Raw genomic sequence first — 24,805 nt, forward strand, 5'->3', positions numbered from 1 at the left:
AGGAGAGGCTTCACTTTAGCCTATATATTTTTTTGGTAAATAAGATGGCATTCATAAGTAAAAATTGAAGTTACGGGTTCAGGAACTCAGTCTGGCTCCATTACAAAAGTAGTTTGGCGTTGCCCTGCACAGTTTTGGTAAGAAGGAACATTTTAAGAGTAGCATTTTCCTTTTAAATCTGTCCATACATCATGAACTACAAAAGGGGTGGGGTTACAAAAACTTTATAGTTATCGAAGTATTTCATCCTTGCTCCTGCCTTTGTCATGGTATCAGCTACCTTATTTTTCTCCCTGTAGCTATGGTGAATGGGAGGTCTTCCCAATCTTCTTATCAAAGACCTGCATTCATCAATACCGGGATTATAGAATATGTTACCCTTTGCTAACAAATGAATTACCTCTTCTAAGTCAACATAAATCTCCACAGGGAACATCTTGTGCTCTATGACAAGTAAAAGACCCTGTCTAAAGTCCATAAGATCCATGAGGTTATTGAAGGCATGATAGAAGCTTTGCTTGAAACCCACCACCTAGTTGTCCGAATCATTCCTCACAACTTCCCTAATCCTCATATTTAGCTTGTAAGCATTCCTGAAGGGAGGAGTCCATCCAATGGAGATGGTGATGTGGGGATTGCTATTGGATGGTTTACTAATACGGAAGAATTCAACAGCTTTTGAGTAGGTATTTTTGAAAGAGGAAAGACAACTTTTGTTGTTGAAAACATTGTTGTTCCTAGTTTTCCAAATATTCCAAAGAAAAGGGTGAGAAGGTGGGCCAGTCGACTTTATTATTGAACTTAGTATGATTGAGAACTCTTTAGGTGGCTTCCCAATTTATGGGAGAGAAACTAAAGACAGTGATGTTAGCCTCACCATGGTAATTTTGCACAAGGTCTCTCCACAAGATATTGGCATAGTTACAATCAAAGAAAAGGTAGGTGACAACCGAGTTGGTATTGATGCCCCTATTGGATAAGATTGCTTTAGTAGGGAGGCTCCTATAATTTAGGAGCCACATGAAGAATTTCAATTTTCATGGATGGCAGTTTTTTAGTTCTAACCCTATGAATTAGGATTGTTGTGTGGAGTGGAGCTCCTGGTGTATGTGTACTCATAAGCACTCTTGTAGGAGAGCATCCCAGACCTACTTAAGAGCAATAGGGGGTTTCCTTCTAAATTAAAGGACTAGGGAAAAAGGTATTCTTAACTGTATGAAGGATGTTGAGGGGACCTCCAAGGGTGGGGATCCCAAATTCCAGGTGCCATTTTTCCAGAAGCTAGAAATGGTCGAGAAAGGGCTTTGGTAAGGAATTGGCCCCTGGATGATATTCCTGGAAGAGGGAAGGTTGGGAATCCATTAGTCTCTCTAAGCATCAACTTTGTTGCCATGTGGATGGACCAGCAAGTGGTGTCCCTGCAGAGATCCCATCCTCTTTGGATGTTTTTCCAGGTCCTAGAGCTGCTGAGGATGTTATTCCTAGAGGTGTGCTCGAATTTGTGGGTTAGAACAGTGGCCCAAAGAGTGGAGGGATTGGAGTTTAATCTCCAATCTAAACTGCTGAGGAGAGTATCATTTTTAATGTTGGTCCTTTGGATCTCTAACCCTTCCTCCTTCTTAGGTCTAGTGATAGTTTCCCACTTAACCATATGCATTCATTTTCTAGAGTCAGTAGCACCCCAGATAAATTTCCTTTAGGATATATCAATAAGCTTATGGATTTTACTAGGGAGGAAAATGAATTGCATAACATGGTTAGGCATACTACGCAGATATGCTTTTGCTAGGGTAGTTCTACCAGCCATGTTTAAGAACTTGATTTTTTAGCCTACCAGCTTAGAGTTCATGTTGTCTAGAAGAAAGTGGAAGTCTCCAAGTGTAGGCTTCTTGTGGAAGGTGGGGAATCTAAGGTATTTTCCAAAACTGTTGCTATTTTTTATACCAAGGATAGAGGATAGGTTAAGCTTAGAAGCAGCACTATAATTGTTGAAAAAGAGCACTTTAGATTGCTGAAATTATTGATAATGGTATGACAGTTATGGATATTAGCTCTGGCAAAGAGTGTAAGATCATTAGCAAAGAAGAGGTGGAAAATTTGGGGCCCTCTTTTGATAATGGATATAGGGGACCATTGGACGGTATCAACTTCATGGTTGATTCTTCTTGAGAGGAGCTTCATACAGAGGATGAAGAGGTAAGGTGACATGGGGTCTTCTTGCCTTATCCCCCTAGTAGGACTGAAGTTGGGAGTTATGTTTCCATTCATAAGGACAGAGATAGAGGAGGAGGAGAAGATTCAAGAAAGGATGGGTTTAGACAGCCCGGGGGAAAGTTAAAGAAAGCTAAGACTTATCTGATGAAAAACCATTCTAACCTATCAAAGGCCTTTTCTAGATCAAATTTTAGGATCATGTTGGCTTTTATCCCCTTTATTCTCTTGAAGTGGTCTAGGTATTCCTGAACAATGATGGCATTATCACAAGCTCTCCTTTTTTAAAGGAAGCTTGCTTGATTATGCCCAATGATGGATTGGAGAAAGGGCTTCAATCTATTTATGATGATTTTGGTGATGATTTTGTACTGGGTATTGCAGATCCCTATAGGTTTGAAGTTTTTCAAGAAGGTTGCATCTCTGCACTTAGGAATAAGACATAAATAGGCAGTGCTAACTGCAGGGTCCATGTTCCAAGAAATGAATGTAACCCTGGAGAACTCTTGAAGGAGGGAGGGCATGTTGGCCCAATACTTCTGGTACAAGAATAGGTGCATCCCATCAGGGTCAGGAGCTTTGGAAGGGGAGAAGGAGAAAACAGCTCTCTTAATTTTCTCTAAGCTAGGAATGGAGTCAAGAAGAGGATGACTAGAGGAGATGAGGGAGCCATGGCTAGAGGGGTTAGTCTGGCATCCAAGGGAGGAAGAGGTATGGTCAGAAAAGTAAGGGGAATTGTAAAAAGAGGTAATTGCTTTTGTGATCTCAGCAGGTTCATAAATCCAGCAACCATTGTCTTGGAGGGAGTTAATTTTATTCCTTCTTTTCCTGTTAAGGGTAGAAGTATGGAAAAATTTTGTGTTCCTGTTCCCATCCATGAGCCATTTGATTCTGGATTTGAGTTCAAGCTACATTCTTTACCATAATGCAGTAACAAACTTTCATATTTGCTTTAGTTTTCTTACTTCACTTTCGCATTTCTTTCACTCCTTTTTACACTACTACACAATACATTTATAGCTACAAAATCTAAGCTATAAATTTCAAAACCGTAGCTATTATCAAGTAATATCTATAGAAATTTAAATTTTGTAGCTATTTATATATTCTTATAAATTCTGAGCCACGAAAATTACATTGATAAAGTTAATTTCTCATTTTTGCTACAATTACTAACAATCATGACAATTGTTCCCTAAATAGCTACAACTTCGTTGCCACAGTAAAATTTTGTACCTGGTTATAAGTTTTTGTGACGCAAAAAAGCTATTGTAGCAACAGTAACTTTTTAGTCACAGTAAACTATTTGAAACAAAATATTGTAGCTAAATAAAATATTTTGCTTCAAGATATAAAAAATTGTAGCAATAGTTAAATGATATAGCCACATCTTTTTTGCTATGATAAAATTTAGTAGCTAACTATTATTTTTGGCTATGAATTGAAATTTATTGTAGTAATTAATAACTTTTTATCCATAAATATAATTTGAAATAAAATATTGTAGCTGAATAAATCCTTTTGCTTGAAGTTATAAAAGAAATTGTTGCAATAGCTAAATGATATAGTCACAGATTTTTTGATATGATAAAGTTTCGTGGCTAAAATTATTAACTTTTATCATGTGTTGGAACTTGTTATAGCAATAATAACCTTTTAATCATGAAAATGTTATTTAAACAAAAAATAAGAGTGCAATAAATATTTATGTTTTGAATATTAAGAAATCGTGGCAATAATTGGCTCAATATAATTGATAAGCTTTTAGCCACAAAATATTTGAATTAAAATATTGTAGATAAATAGATCTTATTGCTTCAAGTTATAAAAGAAATTATTACAATTACTAATGGTCTATTCGAAAAGCTACCTAATAATTAAAATTATTGTAATTACCAACCTAGTAATTATGCCGACATGTTTCTTTAGCACAGTGTCATTACCAGTGTAATATTAGATTGCACAAGTCAATCACATGTTTATAGTAATTTTTTCAAATAAAGTTAATCGTTCAAAGTTAAAAATCACAAATATTTGTAAATAACTGAAATTTTAAAGGATATTAACTCAGGCATTTATATTATATATTGTCTTTTGAAAATATATTAATTAACAAACACATGTTCTTAACTAATATTATAGAAAAAAATTAATATATTTTTCTATATTTTAATAGATTAATCATAAAGTTTAAAAGTACATATTTTTTTTAAGAACATCATGAAATGAATGTTTTGAAAAAAGATTAATATTATAATATAATGTAATAAATTATTAATCATCTGACGAAAAAATAATCTATAAATTTTAATTGCTAAAATAATGTGAAATATCAAATCAATAATACTAAGCAAATAAATTGGAATAAAAAATATAACTTAAGTTCAACTCTCAAAACGAAAAAAAAAAAATTAACATAAAAAACTTACATAAAATTTCAACATAATGTACATAAATATAATTTAAGAAAAAAAAATCGTAAGTCTATAACCTTATTCGACAACAAATTCTAGTTTAATCTAAAAATTAGAATAATTAACACAATTATACTAAATGAAAAAAAAAACATAAACAAAAAATAAATAATACGAACAATTGCATAAAATCAGAAGAAGTAAATATTGAAAATGGGAAATAAGGAAATGAAATATATGTACTGTAAATTAAAACATATATATTTTTTTAAAAAAATATTATAATAATAAAAATAAAAAAATTAAAATAATAGAAATAGAAAGTAAATCAAAATTTAAATAAAAATAAAAGGATAAAATTAAGAAGTAACCTTGAAATTACACCATGTAATTATCAGCGATACTCATCCATGAGAATTTAGAGAGTGTAATTATCTTTTATCAATTACACCCAATTACCTACTAATCAAGTAATTACCTAATCAACTAAACATGTCAGACAGTGTAATTACACTCAATTACGCCAAATTCAATTTCCAGGGTGACTTTCTAAACATGCATTGAACGATAAGGTCATATATTTTTGGATACGATGAAGTTCGTGGCTAAAATTATGCACTTTTGTCATGTGTTAGAACTTATTGTAGCAATAATGACCTTTTGAACATGAAAAAAGTTATTTAAAATAAAAACTTTCTACGAAATAAATATTTTTTGTTTGGATATTAAAAAAGATTATGGCAATAATTGAATTAATAATAACTATATAGTAATATATAGTAATAAGTTTCATGAAAAATAATTTAGAATTATTATTGTAGTAAATTTGATAGCTAGTAATTATTTTTTAACCCCAGCTGAAATTTATTGCAGCAATGCTAATCTAGCGTATTTAGAAGTATTGATCGTTTGATTCAATTCAATTTTAAATGACTATTTATTGATTTTAAATGTAATTTAAATAATAGGTTATCGTATCTAATTGATGTTAATTAATTAATCATATCAAACTTAAATATAACTTCACTAAGACTCATTGATGTTTCATCTTGATCAAGAGCTTCAAAAAAATGTTATTTTGGCTCAAACTAAACATGTTCGATCAGAATAATATATTTGTCGATCTAATGTATTGAATGTTACAGCTTGCAAGTCTTAAATATAACTTAAATACATACTTGATCATTTCAAAATTTAGGAAAACTTTCAATTATTCTCATTGACATTTTATCCTGCCTAAGTGTTTTCAAAATTGTTATTTTACTTGGACATGATTTATTGAGACAATATTTTAAAAAATTCACTGTAATTAAAAATTTTATTATTCGACTTATTTTAATTTTATGAACACTACGTGCAAGTTTCAAATTAGCATGTGCCCAATATTGTTTAATAAATTTATTGATTTTGGACAGTGTTGGTTAAATATTTTTAATTTTTTATTTAAAGTAAAAAATATATATTTCTAAGGTAGTAAATTACTTGATATTAAGTGTTCCATTAAGTGTCAAACAAATACTTGATATTGATGTTGCTTAAGCAATTTTTATTTTTATATTTAAAATAAGTTATTTAAATATTCATAATTGAAATTTTTTCTTTCATCAACTGTCAACTTTTTAAGGGCATGAGTTTAAAACTTAAGTGTGTAGTTTACGTGGGTCTCACAATCTCTGAAAAATTATACACGTCTTTTTTTTACTCCATCCATCTCAAGTGATGTAACACCTTTTGGATTGGATTTAATTTTTTTCATACGTCTTTTAAACTTAAATAGTAATTCAAATTCATATTCTTATTTAAAATTAAATTGAAATAATGGAATGTAGTGAAAGTATGACTCCGCAATAATAGAGCACTTTAATAAGAATTTGAATTTAGGTTATTAAAATAAGAAAAATTGAATGGATACTTTTTATATAAAATTTCTATCTTAAAATAATTTTCAAACTTGAATTTTATAGTAACTAACAATCACAATATTATTTTTCTTCTCTGATTCTGTATAGATAGATTTTATGATATTGATTATTTTATTTTATTTTATAATTTTCTATTTTAAACTTACATTTTGTTTCATACAGATCATTCTAAATTCATATACAACAACATACTTAGTGCGGTCTAAGAAGAATAGAGACTTTATTCCTACTTTAGAAATTGAGAAAATCATTTAAGTTATCCAAATAATTTTTGAATTACTATGTTTTAGTGTATTTTGAAAGTATAAATTAAACTACGAATAACCATAAAATTAACATAACACTATAAGTTAAAAACTTATTAAAATAGGAGAAAAAAATAACAAAATTAGTGATATCATTAAGGACCAAAAAAGTTGAAAAGAAATATATTTTGGAATAATATTTATTTCAAATAGAATAGTTAAATTTTTCCATTAACTTAAAGTAAAGTATATATTTATTATTATTATTTCATTAGAGAAAATATATAAGTTATTAATAATATAATTTATAAAAAGAAAGCAAAAATTATATATGTAATAGTACTATAAGTAAGGAAACGTGAGTAAGAAAAAAAGGTAAAGGAAGTGAAAAAGGCCGAAAAAAAATCTTAAACTCTACCAAATCAAATAAAATTTTAAAAAAATGTCAAACCTAAATCTTTCTCCAACTGTGGTCTTCTTTTCCATTTTAGAACCAAACCCCAAAATCTTTTCCCCCAAAAAAAAACAAAAATTAAAAAGCCCAAAATTTTTCTCTAAAATTTTCAAACCTAATCAAATAATCTACTCTTCCTACCACTTTAAACACCTAGATCTCTTTCCCCTCTTCCCACTTCTTTTTTTTCTTTGCCTCCTTTCAGCCCTTTTTACCCTCACCCTTACTTATCTTAGTTTATGGTTCCATTTGAATTTTTATGTGTAATATTTTGCTTATCAACTTTTTATTTTTATAGGTTCTTACAACATGAAATTCTTCAAGTAGATGAGATAAATTTTTATAGTATAAGTATTGCATTGGATTTTATATATTTTTGTTAATGTAAAGGTAATTTTTTTTATATGCATGTGTTTTGAACGTTGATATTTTTTATTCGTGATTATGTTATTATTGTTGTATTGACATTTGAGATCTACATCTACATATTCTAAGTTGCTTTGCACTTTTTCTTGTTTTTATTTGTTAAAACTTAAGTAAAAGAATTATATAATACATACATTTTTTTCTCCTTGAAATTCTATGTATACACACATTTACATATATAATTGGTTGGTCTTGATTTTCTTGGCGCTAATATATTTTATCATTATTGATAAGCAAAAGGAGCAGGTAAATGACAAATTAGGACGAATGTTGATCAGTTAAGGTGTACTTGAAGGCCTTGAAAGGAGAGATAGAAGAAAATTATGCTGCTTTGAACTCAAACAAGACTATATCTGAAAAGAATTGTATATTGTGACTATTCTTAAAATTGTAAAATATAATTATATGTAACTTGACAGTCGTATTGAAATCTCAAAAAATGAATTCATAACTACTTTATGTAACTTCTATGACGAACAAAGCTAGTGAATATTCTTTAATTTGTAATATGTAAATTTTAATTTTTTTAGTCATATTAAGAAATTCTTTGATTAATAATGTTTATGGTTGAATTCTTCAACTTATAGCAATTAATATTGTAGTTTAGCCACAACCTATATATTATTAAAAAATGGCTATGCATTTTCAATTTTAATAGAAAAAAATTATCTACGGTTTCTATATTTCATAGCAAAAAGAAAAAAATTTTAGTCATGTATAGAAATATTTGTGGTAAATATTTTAGTTTATAGCTATAGATTTTCTAATTCGTAACTAAATACAAATATTGTTATCAGAAAATTGAAATATAAAATAGCCACAATTTTTTAATTTTCATAGCAAACAAATCAAGTTTTTTTGCCACAATAGAACATAGTGTGGCTATATATAAAAATTGCTACGGATTTTATTTAATATGGCAATAAGGTAAAACTTTTTGCTACAAGTATATAATCCGTAACAAGAACATTTTATCATCACAGCTACAACACAATATCTTTTGTAGCTGTAAGTATTACTCCTTAGCCACCGACCATGTAACCTCTGTAGCTAATTTTTAGTTAAGCCACTTCTTGCTAAGGATTCTACGGAAGAAAAACATTGTGGCTAAAGTATTTAGCCATGAAAATTTTCATATTTAGCTATGAGGTATTTTGTCGCTATACATGTCTTATTTTGTAGTGTTATTATTATATGTTTAATTAAAAGGGTTTTATTAGTTATATCATTTTCTAAATTAACTTGTTGGTATTTATATTAATAATTTTGTTGATTCTTGTATCCTCTGTCTAATTAGGGAAGACTTATTTAACTCAGAATATTCTCTAATTAATCAGGGAAGTGTTTGTTTAATCCTGGGGTAATATTTCACATTGCTGAAATAGTTTCTTAGGATAGTGCCTAGCACGACTCAAGTATAATTAATATATTACTTAAAATCATATCAATATAATATTTATTTAATATTCAGTACTATTAAATTGTTAATTAAGAAGCAATTATATTATTGTTCTATTTATTATACTTAAAATCATATCGATATAATATTTATTTAATATTCAGTATTATTAACGTGTTAAAGAAGCAATTATATTAATGTTCTAGTTATTATATTGATTATAATATTATTATTGAAGTAATAATATTATTATACATTATTATATCATTGTACTGCTATTATTATATTATTATTATTGTGTTAACAGTTAAATAATATTATTATTATTATTTTACGGTTGTTCCCAACCAGCACAAGGTAAAGCTCCTATATAGTATCAAATATTTGGAAGTATTGATCGAGTCTGTCGGAGAAGTTCTAACTTTGGAGTAAATGGGAATCTGATGGTCGCAAAACAGTTATTTTTCAATGCTTATAACACAACTAGGTGTCAACAGTTGTCAACTCCATGTGACTGCATATGTTGAATAGTTATCTGAAGTCCTCTTTTCCCAGATCCCCAACATGACCAAATACGAAGGAAAACCTAATTAACTTCTATTGAAGTCTAAAAGTCACATAGAGTTGGGACATTTTACATCATCATATATCTGTACCATCCTAAAGTCCACTTTTGTTTGGGTTCTTAGTTTTCAACAAATTGTAAATACTTTAACATGTGTTTAAGTCCATGCATGTGATGCATGCTATTAACCTTGTGTGATCAGAATTGCTTAAACTCAACTATAGCTCCCAAATACCTAGTACCCTACAATTCCCTAATATAGACTCTCCCAGAATAATCCACATGAACCACAAATTAAATAAGCTCCTTGTCCAAACAATATATGGTCAACTTAGGATAAATCTATTCGAACTTGAAATAGTATACATCTAATCTACCCGCTTCGGTCATTTTTATTTGTCAAATTTGAACTTGGCACACCCACTAAAAAAATAATTATTAAAATAACTATTTTACCATAATATTCCTACTAATTGATGGTTATTATTGTATCTTGAAATTAGTTTAGAAAATGAACAACTAATGTTAAAAGGGAAAATAGAAAAAAAAGTTGTTTTTTCTTAATATGTCAAAAATGTCAAGTAAAAGTGAATCCAATTAGAAAATTAGTAACAAGTAATTTTGAACAGAGGGAGCATTAATTCTTGACATAGTTCCTAATTCAACTGTAACTAATTAATTCCATGCATGTAATGTTTTATTGCCAAAAATTGGCTACAGAAATCACTAGCAGGTAAAAGTTTCAATTTAGTATCAAATATTGGAATTTTTGATCAAAATAAGCCATTTTTTGAACCAATTTATCAAAATAATATGTTTTTTTAAACTTTTACAAAACTAGTATAAACGTACTTCCCAGTAACGTATTACTTTATTATTTTATTAAAAAATGCAAGAGTAAAAACTGACGGTGTTTGACTTTTAACGGACCATAAAACGGTACTTATAATAACGTGTTATAAGTAATTCGTTACTGTGAGTAACGTTTTCCAACCAAATAAAAATCAAACGCCTAATTATTTTAGGGGCAACCATTGCCCTAATTCTGAAAAGAAAAGAAAATTCTCTCGTCTCTTTGTCACTGCCCTAATTCGAAGAAGAAGAAAAATTTGTTGTGTGTCTTTCAACGCCTCTAGCTACTCCATCTCATCTCTTTTGACGCCTCTGGCTACTCCATCATCTAAGTAATTATTGGTTCAGCTGTGTTTCGGATTGCGGAAGCCTAGGCTTAACATTATAGAAAGGGTGTTTTTGGTACGAATCTACTCTCTATTTTTCTAGACTCAACTTGACTCTCTATTTTAAACTTTTGTATTTCTCAAATTTTACTCAACTATGCTCTAAATTATGATTTCGGAACAAATGGATTTAAATTCTTTTCAATTTTGGGATATTTTTTAAAGGAGAACGGATATTTGTAGACTTTGCTCATACTTAAGAGAGCAATTTTTTCCTTTTTATGGCTGATTAATATGTTCATTATAATGAACATATTCACTTATGTATAGGTACTTTTATATGGCTGGTAGTAGTTCATACAAGCTGGATCCTGGGCCACTTGAACCGTCTGTATTAACTCAACAACTTACTCATAGGTCACGGGATATATGGGATGGAAGTGCTGATATGATTCTTAATACGAGAAAGAGTGATGGAAGTTTTTGGAAGCTCGTAGAAAAATATCCTATCCATCCACGAGTTTTAGAAGTGATTAAATTATCTGGATTGTATGGTGTTTATAGATGTAATAGGCCTGCTATCGATCGTAGTTTGATCACTTCATTAGTTGAGCATTGGCGTCCTGAAACACATACTTTCCACTTTAGAACAGGTGAAGCAACTATCACCTTGCAAGATATCAAGGTGTTGTATAGATTACCCGTGAATGGTGCTCCGGTACTTGGTATTGAGACGACGAGAACTATTGGTGATTGGCAAAACATTTGTCAAAGATTATTAGGTTTTATTCCATCTCTCCAGAACTTTAGCAGTAGTTTCCTCAAGGTCTCTGTGCTTAAAGCGCACATGCTAAGTGAGCCACAATTGTCAGACATGGAAACTCAAGAAATAGTCAATCAGAAGGCTAGGTGTTACATATTCAGGATGATTGCGGGTACAATGATGGCAGATACATCTGGTTCTTATTTGAAGCTTATGTACCTGCCTATGCTCGAGGACGTCAATGAAATTGGGTCTTATAGTTGGGGTAGTGCAAATTTAGCGTACTTGTATCGTTTTCTTTGTAAAGCCTCACAGAGTATCCAAAATGAGATAGCCGAATTTCTACCACTACTTTAGATATATCTAATAATTCTAATAATTGCACAAATTATTTATTGATATTTATTTTAGTTTTTATATATATATATATATATGTGTGTGTGTGTGTGTGTGTGTGTGTGTGTGTATCAGGTTTGGGCATGAGATAGGATCACTGTCCTTAGGCCACAATAGTAGGAAAAAGAGGTACATGAGATATTTTTCCTACTGATTTGCGTAGAGGTCCACATGCTACTAGATGGTTTGCACACTTTAGTTGGAATAACACTACTAAGTATGTGCTAAAAGTTTATATGGATGCACTTGACTCTATGACAGAAGATCAGGTAGATTGTGTATAATTTTTTATCTTTGATTTTATATAAATTGTAAATATAGACTCATTTGCTTTTTCCTTTTTCATGTAGTTTATCTGGGAACCATATAATGATGATTTAATTGAGAGTCTTCCTGACTATTGTCGCGCTGGACGAGACATGTGGCGTGTTAGAGTTCCAATATTCTGTTGGGATGTGGTAGAGGTTCACTTGTCTGATAGAGCAATGAGGCAATTTGGATTGAAATAGGTGATTCCAATTCCATTTCTATTTGATTCCATCCACTTTTGTCATGATCGTCGGGGAAGGCCAAATACAAACTGGGAGTTAGAACATGCACAACGGTTACCTATTTGGAATGAGTGAGAATAATATATCTGTAATGCACCAGTCAATCATGGGCCACTTCGGTATGACGACCCCTACCTTATTTGGTTCAGACGTATTACTCGTCTTCTCATTGGTAATCCTAATTTCCGTCCTCAATGCCAACAAGGTTATGTGCCTAATTCAACTGCATATGAAACAATGGTAAGTAGAACTTTGCTTGTCTGATTTTTCTTTATCTAATATATGTTAATAATAATCAGAACCTCCAAAGTAGGAACTTAGCTTTTCTTGAATCTTTTTGATGCTTGTACACTTAAATGATTTTTACTTTAATTCACAGGCGCGTCATATTCATTCGATGGTTGATAAAGCTAAATCACTTGGAGATACTCCATCGTATGAGGACTTATACATGTTTAGAAAGATGGTGCTGGATCAAAGTTCTGATTGTTTGAGACATGTCCACGAGGACAATAGGATTCATGTATCAGCCGATTATAGAAAAGATGAGGTGCAACCTGATCAATTACATCCCCCTATTCGTAGACGAGGAAAAAGCGTTGTTACTGGAAGAAGAGAACGTGCTATTGCGAGAGACCAAGTCCCTGTTGAAATGAATGAAATAAATGAAGCAATGCAAAATGCACAAATAAGTTCAGAAGATGATCAAACAACAACTAATCATGATTTTGGTTCCACTTCAATGGGTTGTACTCAGGAATTCACTCAGGCATCAGATATGATATATCAACATACAAAGATTGTGCCATACATGACTCCACGGACTCCACAGACTCCACAAATATCAAGGTATCCAAGTCTTTCAGCACTTGATAATATATTTAGTAGTTATCAGCCTCAACATTTTGAGAATGCCCCAAACTTCACCTCATCGCCTGTGCCAATGTCTATTGATATCCACGATGCCACTATTAATTTGGAGAACTTGAACACTGAGATGGAAGATAATGAGTTGGATGATACCAACAATGAAGTGAATGGTAATGATCCGGAGGATGAAAGTAAAGGTTGTGATACGACTATTCAGCATGATGAACTATCAAAGAAAGAGAAGTGTACAATTATTGCTAAGCTTTGTGGGATTGGTATTTTTCGTGATTATGTTATTTTTTTTTCAACTTAACTGCACTTTTTTAGCTGAACAGTTGAAAATTGACCTTTGCTTGACAGGGAGTCATTAGGCTTACCAGCACGCCGAAAAGAAAAAAGCCAAACAGAAAAAAAGTAAAACAAAAAAAGGCAAAGAGTAATGAAGTTATGTTGGACTTTTCCTTCTTCCATTCCCTTGAATGTGGTCTAGTCATAACTTGGTAATACATGAATACCTGTTCTCTCTATAAGTTATTTTGCTTTCTTGTTTTAAGTTTACTTTTCATTGTGCTTAGTTGTTGGAAAGTTGTATCTTTTTTTATAGCATTTGTTGTCCTTTTTAAGGTTTTTGGTTTCTATTCTTTGGTGGTGTACGCGATTTGGTTTAGCTGCATAAACTAATCTTGAGCTATGATGTATGCGAGTTGTTAGTTCACTTTTCATTGTCCTTTTTAAGGTTTAGATTGTCTTTGAGTTGTCATTGCATCTGACTCTTTCCTTTTTTCTGTTAGTATCTTGTTTTAAGTAAAAAACTAGCAGCAGACATTTGTGGGTGAATGTGTGCAGGAATATGCTTAATTCTTTCTTCGTGTGACACTGTTTCCTTCTCTTGTTGTCTCTGAGAATCTGCCATAGTGCCATATATTTGTGGTTGTTTCTCATTTTCATAGAAAGATTTGATTTTTATTCATTTTTAGCGAATGGTGTACTCTTATTGAACTTTTGGCTTTGTGGAGTTGTGCTAAAAGTGTCTGTTTTGCTGATTGCTGGAAGGTAGAACAACTTTTTGAGTAAAAAATATTGGTAAAGTTCTGAAAAAGGGGAGATTTTGGAGTTGTTGGAAGGTTTTGTTTCTCCATTGTTTCAATGCTGCTACATTATTGAAGGTGTTGGCTTGACTCGAGGATTGAGAGCTGGAACGGTGTGGATTAACTGTTATGATGTATTTGATACTACGATTCCTACTACAAGTTGTATGTTTTTCGAGTTTAAAGTACCTCACATTCCTCCGTACGTTGTTAGGCGCATCAATCCAATTTGTGTCGTAGCGGGTTGGGTGGGGCTTATTATTGTATTGGAGCTTAGAGGTTTTGTAGGTCTGTACGTATATTGTGCTATTTTGTGTGGAGTGTTGTGCACTTTTTGTGCTCTCATGCTACTCAAGCCTGTGGTTACTGATATGGGTTGCGCTCTCTATTGGTTTGTCCGTGCCACAGGGTCGCCCTGGTGTCTTGACATGGATTGCTTTAGCGTTTTGTATCCTGCTTGTGGCTGTCAGCGCATATTTGGAGAGTAGAGCGGTTCTTACTGCTGAGGTGGCTGCGGCAGAGGGACAGGAGCTGCCTGATGTTGCTAGGCACCCGCCGGAGCCCTGAGAGTTCTTTTTTGAAAATTCAGTAACAACAGGATAGTGATGATGATGAGTGTTTTTGTATCTGTTATATGCATGTTTATTATTTCGAAATTTTGTCACTTATTTTTGTCTATGGTATCTACGTACCCCCATTGTTAGGTTCAAAGAATTTAAGGGGTTGGTTATGTTTATCAATTATCATGTCGTGACTCCCTTTTTTCTAGCTATTTATCGCATATGAGGGTTTATATGTTATTGTGATCTTCATGAAAAAGCTTCACAGTTCATATTGTTTCAAATACTTTTTATATGGTTCTTCAAATTTGTAGTACTAGTTTTAACTTTCTTTTGTTATTGCTAATGGTGCTCTGGAATGTGTCAAATTTGATGTTGTGGTTCAGCAGTCCATGATCTATCGGAAACGGTTGTGGGCATTTTGGGAGAAGGGCTAGAAATGGTTTAAGGGGTAAAATTTGATGTTGTGGTTCAGCTGCTAGCTAGAAATGCAAGTGTTTTACCAGTATTTGTTTGGTATCCTAAGGAAGAAGGGCAATTTTACCCCCAGTAGAGTATCAAAATGGTAGTTAGGTGAATGTCTGAGCTTATTCTCATAGTTCACGATACATTCGAACCGTATAAAGATTCATTCTTTGGGGCCTCTACAACAATTTCTGCCCATAAAAGAATCAGTTTTGCCTCTACAATTTTTGACTCACAGAAGTGCATTCTTTGGTGCCATGGTTAAAAATCAAACCTTTTGTTGGAAACTTGGATCGAAATAAGTCATTTTTTGAATCAATTCACCAAAGTAATTTGCTTTTTGAAAATATTACAAAACTAGTATATTCAATAATTCAAATCGTCATTGGGAAGCATAAAGCTTGACACATATCTCAAAATATTATTCCAAAATACCATCTCGACATACGTCCCAAAATCATTCAAAATACCACCTCGTGGTAAAAGTGTGTAATTCGCAATGATAATTATTAAATCATATCATGAAAACATTGAGATAATCATATAAATCAAAGTTTATTCATTCAATCATTGGTGGACTGTTTTGATAGGCTATAGTAGATCGATCATAATGTTTTACTTCGACAGCCAAATTGGATGAAACCAAATTCATTAGAAAGAGAACTCTTAGAGCTTTCCGTTGATATATAGTATCTCACCCAGATCATTGTGTACAAGGAGTTATGGTCGTTTGAAGTTGACCCAAAAATTCACTTTTGATAGGCTGAACTAGATTGACTATAACTTTTTTCTCCGATAGTCAAATTAGATGAAAATAATTTGATTAGAAAGAGAACTCGTAGAGCTTTCCGTTGATATATAGTAGATCAACCAGATCATTATGTACAAGGAGTTATGATTGTTTGAAGTTGACCCTGAAATTCGCCTGGCTGAAGTAATTTTAATTTCCTGCACGTTTTGCTGTTCACATTTCGATCAGAATGGTCGTAACTCATCGCTCGAGTTTCCGTTTTCAATGATCTATATATCTTTGGAAAGATTATTCGATACTCTATGCAATGGTAGGTCAACGTCTTATAAATACTATACAAAAAATTTATGGATCGCTCTAAAGCGTAGAACTCGATACGTTTCTCACGAAATCTTTACGAAGAAAATTTTTCAGGGTATTACAAAAACTATGTTTAATCTTGAGCTTGGTAGGGCTCTTATATTGCTAAAAGTTATAGGATATTTATAAGATGAAACATAATACTCATAGATGACATCTGAAAGATAGAAAAGAGTTGCAAACTCTATCGAAATCATTTCACATAAAACACCAACAACTCTTATGTCTTAAGTACTAATGCTACAAATGCTAGCTGGAATGTTGGTACAAGATTTCTACTCAATTAATTCATGAAACAATTATTAGACTTAGAAATAATCCACAAAATAGAATTCATTAGACTTAAAACGGTTAGAAATTTTAAGAGTACCCACTTAAGTTTGATTACGAGTTGGACATCGGCACCCATCATGTTCAGGTCTGTCTACACAACCCGTAAGCTCTCCCATATACTGCAGGACCACGATCTATCTCATTAGGTACTCTAGTTGTCCTTTGTCGATTAGGATGACAATAGAATTCATTACTTCTCATTATAAAACTTGGAGATGGCCAATATGCCTCGTGCCCAACCGGTGAGAATGACCCAAAATATGTAGCAACATAATTCTCTATTGTGAAATGCTCGCTAACAAAATTTCTAGCTAGCCCTCCCATTCTTTCAGTAACCTTCATGACATGTAAACACGGAAAGTGCAAATTAGCCCATTATCCACAATCACATTTTTTATTATTTAGTGAAACACGATGAGGATTACCACCAGTACCATCAACTTGAATAGTTCTAATCTCATATGTCCCAGTGGATATATTCCAACCAAAAACAAAGTGTCTTTTTGAACTTTTGTAGTTCTTCTCTCACTTTACTTTGAACCTGCTTGTCCATAATTCCTTTTGCTCTACAAGTTGGTGCGCTGTTTGAGATCTACGGGTATACCATTCAACTATTGCTCCAATGAAAGTCTCACCATGGCAATGACAGGCAATCCTCGAGCTTTCTTTAGAAGACCATTGAAAGACTCAGAAAGATTTCTTGTCAACACTCCCAATTTTTTTCCATCATCATGGCTAATCGTCCATTTGTTTAATGGAAATTGCATGAGATATTCATATACTTCTTCATTTTCTTCCCTGATTTCCCACATCAAAGCTTCGAACTTCCTTACTTGATGAGCCGATGCAGCATTCCACATCAGATCACTGAGATTCTTGTTTGAAAAATAAGATTGAAAGTTACTCTTAAGATGTCTTACGCAAAATTGATGAAAGGCCCGAGGCTCCTGGAATTTTCACAACTCCGATAAACTAGCTAAGATTCTTTTTGCCCTATCAGAGATAATACATACATCTTCTCTATCCTTTATTACATGTGCGCTTAGTTTTCTAAAAAAACATTTCCATGCCTCTTTCGATTCCCTGTCAATAATAGCAAATGCTAGAGGAAGAATGTTATCATTTCCATTAATTCCAACAACAATTAATAATTTTATCTCATATTTACCATACAAATGGGTTCCATCTACTGAAATAACTGGACGACAAGTTCGGAATCCATCAATGCATGGCTTGAAAGACCAAAATACAAATTTAAACGTTTTTACCTCTAACGAACTCATTGACTCTTCGTGTTTCCATTCTACAATTGTTCCATGGTTAAAGTGTTGAAAAGCTGTAAAAAACTTAGGAAGCTCACTAAATGATTTTTGAAAATCACTATACACCAATTTAAATGCTCGTTGACGTCCAAGCCATGCTTTCCTATATGTTACTTGATGACCAAATATCTCATGAACCTTAGAAATGACATCTACTACCAATAATTTCGGATTTTTAAGTATTTGATTTAGAAACAAAGATGCAATTAAATCGGTATCTAGGTTAGCGTGACCTATAGTTAGCCCTTCAGTCTCACGTCTATGATTATCAAAATACTTTCCTATCTTCCAAAGGCTATCTCCAACCTTTCGGCCTCGAAGAAACCATCGACAACCTAATGATTCGTGAAACTTGCATCTGACAATCCATAGTTTCTTGCTTGATGTTACAACTATGAATTCTTTATTTTTGCGCAAACCCCAAATTGTCACAGCCCGTTTCAATCTATCTTTGCTGCTAAAACACATTTCTTTTTTTAAATCTTTTTTGCCTTCGTCAGACCAAACTGAACAACAATTCATCTCAGATTCACGGGTAGAGATAAAAATATCTTCTTCATTCTCTAATGTTGTAAAGTAGGGTATATCATGATTTTGCATTTCAGACATACTTTGACCAAATTGATTATGAAGATTTACACCAATATCATTTTGAGGTAATCTTCACTATCATTGGTATCTTCATCAGATTCACTTTCTAAGGTTTCACTTTCTCCATCATCTTCTGAAGGTTCATCTTTCTCTGAACTTTCATCACAAATTTGAGCATGTGCATCATTACACAAATCAAAGTTATCCTCATCTTCTCTAAGGAAAAAAAATAATGAATTAGTGAAGTAGTGATGTATAAAATTTCTTATAGTTTCAAAAAAAGTAAAGATCACCGACCTGATCTCATATTGTCTGTGGCCACTTTCAATGTGTCCTTGACTACTTAATCCTTCATCATATGATTGATACTCATGTTCGTTAGGGCTTGCATCAAGTGATTGATGGATACTAGGGGTTGCAGTATATGTAAAATGAGGATGACTGAACATGGCAAATCCATAATTTTGAGCTAATAAATTCATATGATAACCATGCTGACCATTCATTTGAAATAGATTATCATGATTTGTTGGTCTAGTCTTTACATACATCTCCAAAAGATTTATATCACTTTTATTCGAAAATTTTTGAGGAATGACAAGAAATTGTAGCAAAGACTGGTCATTCTCTATTTTAAATTCAATAAACCTTGTAATGTTACCTTGAAATGAGCATGGATATTTCCAGAAATATCCATTTGAATATTTTCACTGTTTGTCCTCATTTTTTCATGCAACATTGCAACTAGTTCAACGTAGCTAGTTGAAATAGACATGCTAACAATCATTCTAGCACCTTCGCTGTATCTAAGAAGGACATAACTAGAAATTTGTAGTGACCATATTGAGTTCGGAAGGCTGTCTTGGGTATGTCTGACTCCCTAAATTTCAACTGATGATAACCCGAGTGAAGGTCTGTTTTTGAAAAATACTTTGCACCCTGAAGCTGGTTAAAAAGGTCGTCAATCCTAGGAAGAGAATATTTATTTTTAATTGTAACCTTATTTAACTGGCGGTAGTCTATGCACATACGAAGGGACCCATCCTTATTTCACACGAAGAGCACGGGTGCACCCTATTGGGAAACACTAGGACAAATAAAACCTTTGTCTAGGAGGTCTGCAAGTTGTTCCTTTAACTCCTTTAGTTCTGGGGGAGCCATTCTATATGGCAGAATAGAAATAGGACGAGTGTTTGGCAACACATCAATGACAAAATCTATCTCCCTATTAGGGAGTATCCCTGGGAAATCTTTGGGAAAGACTTCTGGGAATTCATTTACTATAGGGACTGACTACAGAGGAAGATTTTCAACTTTTGAATCTTTACTCAGATTAGATGGTACATACAGCCTTTGGAGATAAGTTTTCAGGCTCAAAGATAAGAGATAAAGTAACCTTTAGGTTCCACAGAACTCCCTGCCCATACAATTGGTGTCTCATTCGAGAAAGAAAAAGTGACCTTTCGGGTCCTGCAATCGAGTGTGGCATAGCACGAATGGAGCCAGTCCATCCCAGGGATGGCATCAAAATCTATCATATCAAGTTCTATAAGGTCTACCACAGTTTCCCTACTATAAATAGACACGACACAATTTCTATATACCCTTCTAGCAATAACAGAGTCACCTACAGGAGTAGAAACAGATAAGGGTTCTACAATAACTTTGGGCTCAAACCCAAAACCAACAGCCATATAAGGGGTCACATAAGATAAAGTAGACCCGAGATCAAGCAATACATAAACATCAAAAGAAAAGATTCGTAATATACCAGTGACAACATCTGGTGAAGCTTCCGCCTCCTGCGGTTAGTCAAAGAATATAACTGATTGCGACCGCTCCCGACAGCTGAAGAGGCACCCTTAGGAAGAGGAGCTGTGGAGGCAGCTTGGGACTTATCCCCCCTTCCCCCACATTTCCTCCAGCAGAAGGACAATCTCTCTGAAGGTGACCCACTTTGCCACAAGTATAGCAGTTTCTCCCCTCAAACCAGCACTTTCCTAAATGATTCCTTCCACAAACCTCGCACCTCAGATAAGTACGACGTTGTTGGGCCACACTACCCTAAGACTGTGTACCTAGAGCTTTGGATCCATGAGCAGTCTGAAAACTCTGAGTTTGTCTGTCTGTCGGTGGTCTGGGTGCTGGGGTGCTGGCTGCTGACTATGAATTATTCCAAAACTTCTTCTTCTTCGCCACTTATTACCCTAGTTACCACTCTGCAGCTGACTCTGGTGCTGGTCCGCAGATCTAGCTCTCTTAGCCTGTCTGTCTTTCTTTCTAAATTCAGCAATCTTTTTTTTCTTCTCTTCCACCTACTGCATATGAATGGTTAGTCGAGCAAAGTCTAACTCCTTATTCAACATAGCCCCCTGGAACTCAAGTACCAGGTTATTAGCAAGGCCAGATGCAAATTTCCTCATCCAGGCTCTCATATTACTAGTCAACTCTGGTGCATAGCGGGCTAGTTTATTAAACTTCAAAGTGTACTCCTGGACACTCATACTGCCCTACTTCAGATTTATAAACTCTTCCACTTTGGTCTCTCTCAACACTAGAGGAAAGAATCAATCAAGAAAAGCTTCCACAAATTTGCCCCAAACTGTGGGTTTAGCACTCTCACCTTTTGTATCTTCCCAGTCGGCATACCACTGATTCAACGTCCTTGAGCTGAGAGGTTGCTAGTTCTACCCCTTCAACCTCATCCACATGCATCACCTTAAAGATCTTTTCTATCTCATCCAAGAACACCTGTGGATCTTCCTCCACCTTGGTGCCAGTGAACCTAGGTTGGTTCATCTTCATGAAATGTCCGACTCTAGTAGCCTCAATTGATCCTGGTTAGCTAGTAACTGTGTCAACATATGAATAGAACATCTAAATTCTGCATTTGAAATATCTCCCTGAGCAGTTGGGGGACGATTGACATTAGTCCATGGAGCCTGAGGCGGACTGGTCGGGACTGGAAGGACTCCTGGAGTAGGGACAAATTCTGGAGTGTGAGCCCTATTATGGGTCTGCATCCCATGGGTGGGACGGACCTCATCTGCCTGAGCTTTCTGATCGATGATACGATGTGGAGGCATAACTATGTTTCTGAAACACAAGTGATCATTGATTAGGGGACAGTTTAGACTCTAAAGCACGAATTAAATCATAAAGAAGGGAAATATTTCCTAAACGCCTAGCAGCCTCCTGCTTATAAGTGTGGCGTGCTACACACCTATAAGCAGGACTCTACCCGACACGATTTCGCAGACACCCTGGGACCATAAACCGTGCTTTGATACCAAGTTTGTCACGACCTAAACTAGGGCCTGCCCATGACGAGCATTTCAAACCATGGAGGCCTAAAACACCCCTATCTCGGAAGAAACACATTAATTCGGAAACATGGTCATAAATATGAAAAGAAACAATAACGGGGAAATAAGGTTCCCCCAACATCAATCAATCTCTAAACAATTATCTGCGAAAATCTCTAACAAATGACTGAGTCAAGTAACTGTATATAAAATGGGACAAGGCCCCCAGTAGACTCCAAAACTAAATATAAGAAAAAAGGACTGCAGGACATAAGACCTTCCGAAACATAGAAGGCTTACCACTTGTGTCTACAACTCTGTTTGAATGATCTACTAATTCTCTTGACCCCTAGACTAGGCCTCTGAACCTGAGAGGTTGGAGAGGGGAGGGGGTCAGCACAAAAGTACTCGCACATAGAGATATCAAAACAAAACATAATATTTTTACAAAATATAGTTGAGAGCCATTATAAAGCAGTTTCATATCAAATCATTTGAAAACACATTGGCATAATGCAATAGTTTCTCAACAACAATGAAATGCAACTGAGCTAGGTGGAATACCCTACATAATTTACACCAAATGTCATACCTCGGTTACCACCGAGATTAGAGTATAAGTGAGGGAGAGACACACAAGACCACGAGCATAGTGTCTCGACCCAATGGTGGTGCCTAAGATCACTTAGCCCGGGCTCCTACCTATAGTCCCAATTTGGGAATGGAATGACATAAAGTCAAGTACTCAAGATCACTTAGCCTGATACCAAATTCTTGTGTCGGTAAATACGATTTTCAGTGATGAGCCTTTACACTCAAACGCCTTCTTCGGGCATCCACCTATCTCAAATAAAATTAATGCATTCAAATTTCATCTAATTCAATCACACATCACATTCTGTAGGGTATCATCATACCCGACTTGCAAGCCATCAATATCACATTATTCTCCTCATTCAACCATCATATTCAACATGTTTCAACACAAATAACCCTCTTATTTTCAAGTCAAAATCATATCAATTCTCAAAACATTTCATGTCATGCTTTTCAAGATATTTTCAAACAATTTACATCACATGCACATTCAATACAAATTCACATCAAGAGAGCGATTTCGTATAATTCATGCTCTCAAAATATCACCTTTTCAAAACACACGCATATACATATATAATATGTCAAATCATTCGGAAGTAGGCCTAAAGACCAAATTCAATATTATAGAAATGTTCAAAACATAATTATATTCGTAGTTTCAAAACCCCCATTTGTAAAACATGAATTTAAAGACCCATGGGATTTTTGTATAACCCCACGTACCTCGATTACTAAGAATATTAGATGCTTCTTGAAGCCTACGCTGAGAGGATTCCAAATATGCAATTAGTTCCTAAAACCCCCGGTTGAATCTTGAGTATCTTGGATTTTTATTTTGAAACCCTAAGGAGAATTCTTGAGCATTTTTGATGAATGAAGGTGTATTTTGGGGTCCTTGGAACTGAATTTCGTGTTTTAGGGCTAAGTAAGGGTGGAAAAGGACCATTTTTCCCCAACAACAGAGTGTTTAAGTCACTTGAATTCTTTACATAGGCGCCGCCCATCCCATCGCCTATGTTCACATAGGCGCCGCCTAGGCTATCGCCTATGTTTACATAGGTGCCGCCTAGGCTATCGCCTATGTTTACATAGGTTCCGCCTAGGCTACCGCCTATGCTTTCCAGTGGCCATGGGCGATTGGTTAGGTGACGCATATCACTTTGAAAGGCCATAACTTCTTGCTCGGGTGTTGGATTTTAGCAAAATTTGTATCTTTGGAAAGCTAAATTGAAGACCTATCATTTGACACATAGTAGGATCCATATTTCAACATATACAAAGAGTTATAGTCGATAGAAGATGACATAATTTACAACGTCCACTAAAGCTTAGTCGATCGAAATAGTTTTAACTCATCCTTGAGTTGAAGGACCTCTATGGTCTAAATTCAAGCTTGAATGGATTCACATGCTACACAAATAATTAACATGTCGTATTGGCATAGGATTTTATGACTTTGGGGTTTATCAACACATCAGAATCGTGGTCTATATTGTAGCCCGAAATGTAGGGCGTTATAAGGAAGCTGATAGGTTAGCAACCTTAGCTAGAGCTCAGGTGAATATGTATAATGTAGGTCAAAAAGTACGGTATCCAAATACTGAGGATAAATATTTGGGAGATGAGGAGTTGCTGAACCTTGGTAACCCAAGGCGTGCAGAGCAAATATTTGCACCAGTACAACGTAATGCTAACAGAAACTATCCATTTCGAGAAAGGAAAGACCACCAGCTGGTCCAGTATGACCTTAAAAATAATGATGATGGAATGGATGGAGCAGGTGCAACGGGTGCAATTATTCCTCCACCGTTAGCTCCTAGGGTAAAATTCAACATTACGAGTACTATGATTCAACTCCTTAATCTGAAGGGGTTATTTGGTGGCCTTCCTGGGGATGAACCAAACTTGTATCTGGTGAACGTTTTCACCATATGTAAATCTTTTAATAACCCAGGAGTGGGTAAGAATTCTATCCGTTCGAGATTATTTCCGTTATCTCTATTCGGGGAGGCAACATTGTGGCTTAATAAGTTGAT

At 34.0% G+C, this 24,805-nt stretch overlaps 1 protein-coding gene across 1 annotated transcript; it reads right to left on the minus strand.

Annotated features, from left to right (window-relative positions):
• Positions 1-17,032: 17,032 nt before the first annotated feature.
• On the minus strand, positions 17,033-18,741 carry LOC124896216. Its single transcript, XM_047407745.1, has 3 exons — positions 17,965-18,741; positions 17,587-17,826; positions 17,033-17,287 (listed from the first exon to the last, which is right to left on the minus strand). Exons 1-3 carry the CDS (start codon positions 18,739-18,741, stop codon positions 17,033-17,035), a joined length of 1,272 nt encoding a protein of 423 aa, XP_047263701.1.
• Positions 18,742-24,805: the final 6,064 nt, after the last annotated feature.

This window comes from Capsicum annuum, chromosome 2 (assembly GCF_002878395.1).
Source record: "Capsicum annuum cultivar UCD-10X-F1 chromosome 2, UCD10Xv1.1, whole genome shotgun sequence".
NCBI classification, from domain to species: domain Eukaryota; kingdom Viridiplantae; phylum Streptophyta; class Magnoliopsida; order Solanales; family Solanaceae; genus Capsicum; species Capsicum annuum.

Excerpts from the sequence above, each read along its gene's own strand:
- LOC124896216 (XM_047407745.1), bottom strand. The coding sequence starts at position 18,741 with ATGTGTTTTAGCAGCAAAGATAGATTGAAACGGGCTGTGACAATTTGG. Across the intron at positions 17,827-17,964 it reads TAATAAAGGATAGAGAAGAT|AATCTCAGTGATCTGATGTG; the intron begins GTATGTATTATC and ends TTTTCAAACAAG. Across the intron at positions 17,288-17,586 it reads GATTGCCTGTCATTGCCATG|GTTACTGAAAGAATGGGAGG; the intron begins GTGAGACTTTCA and ends CATGTCATGAAG.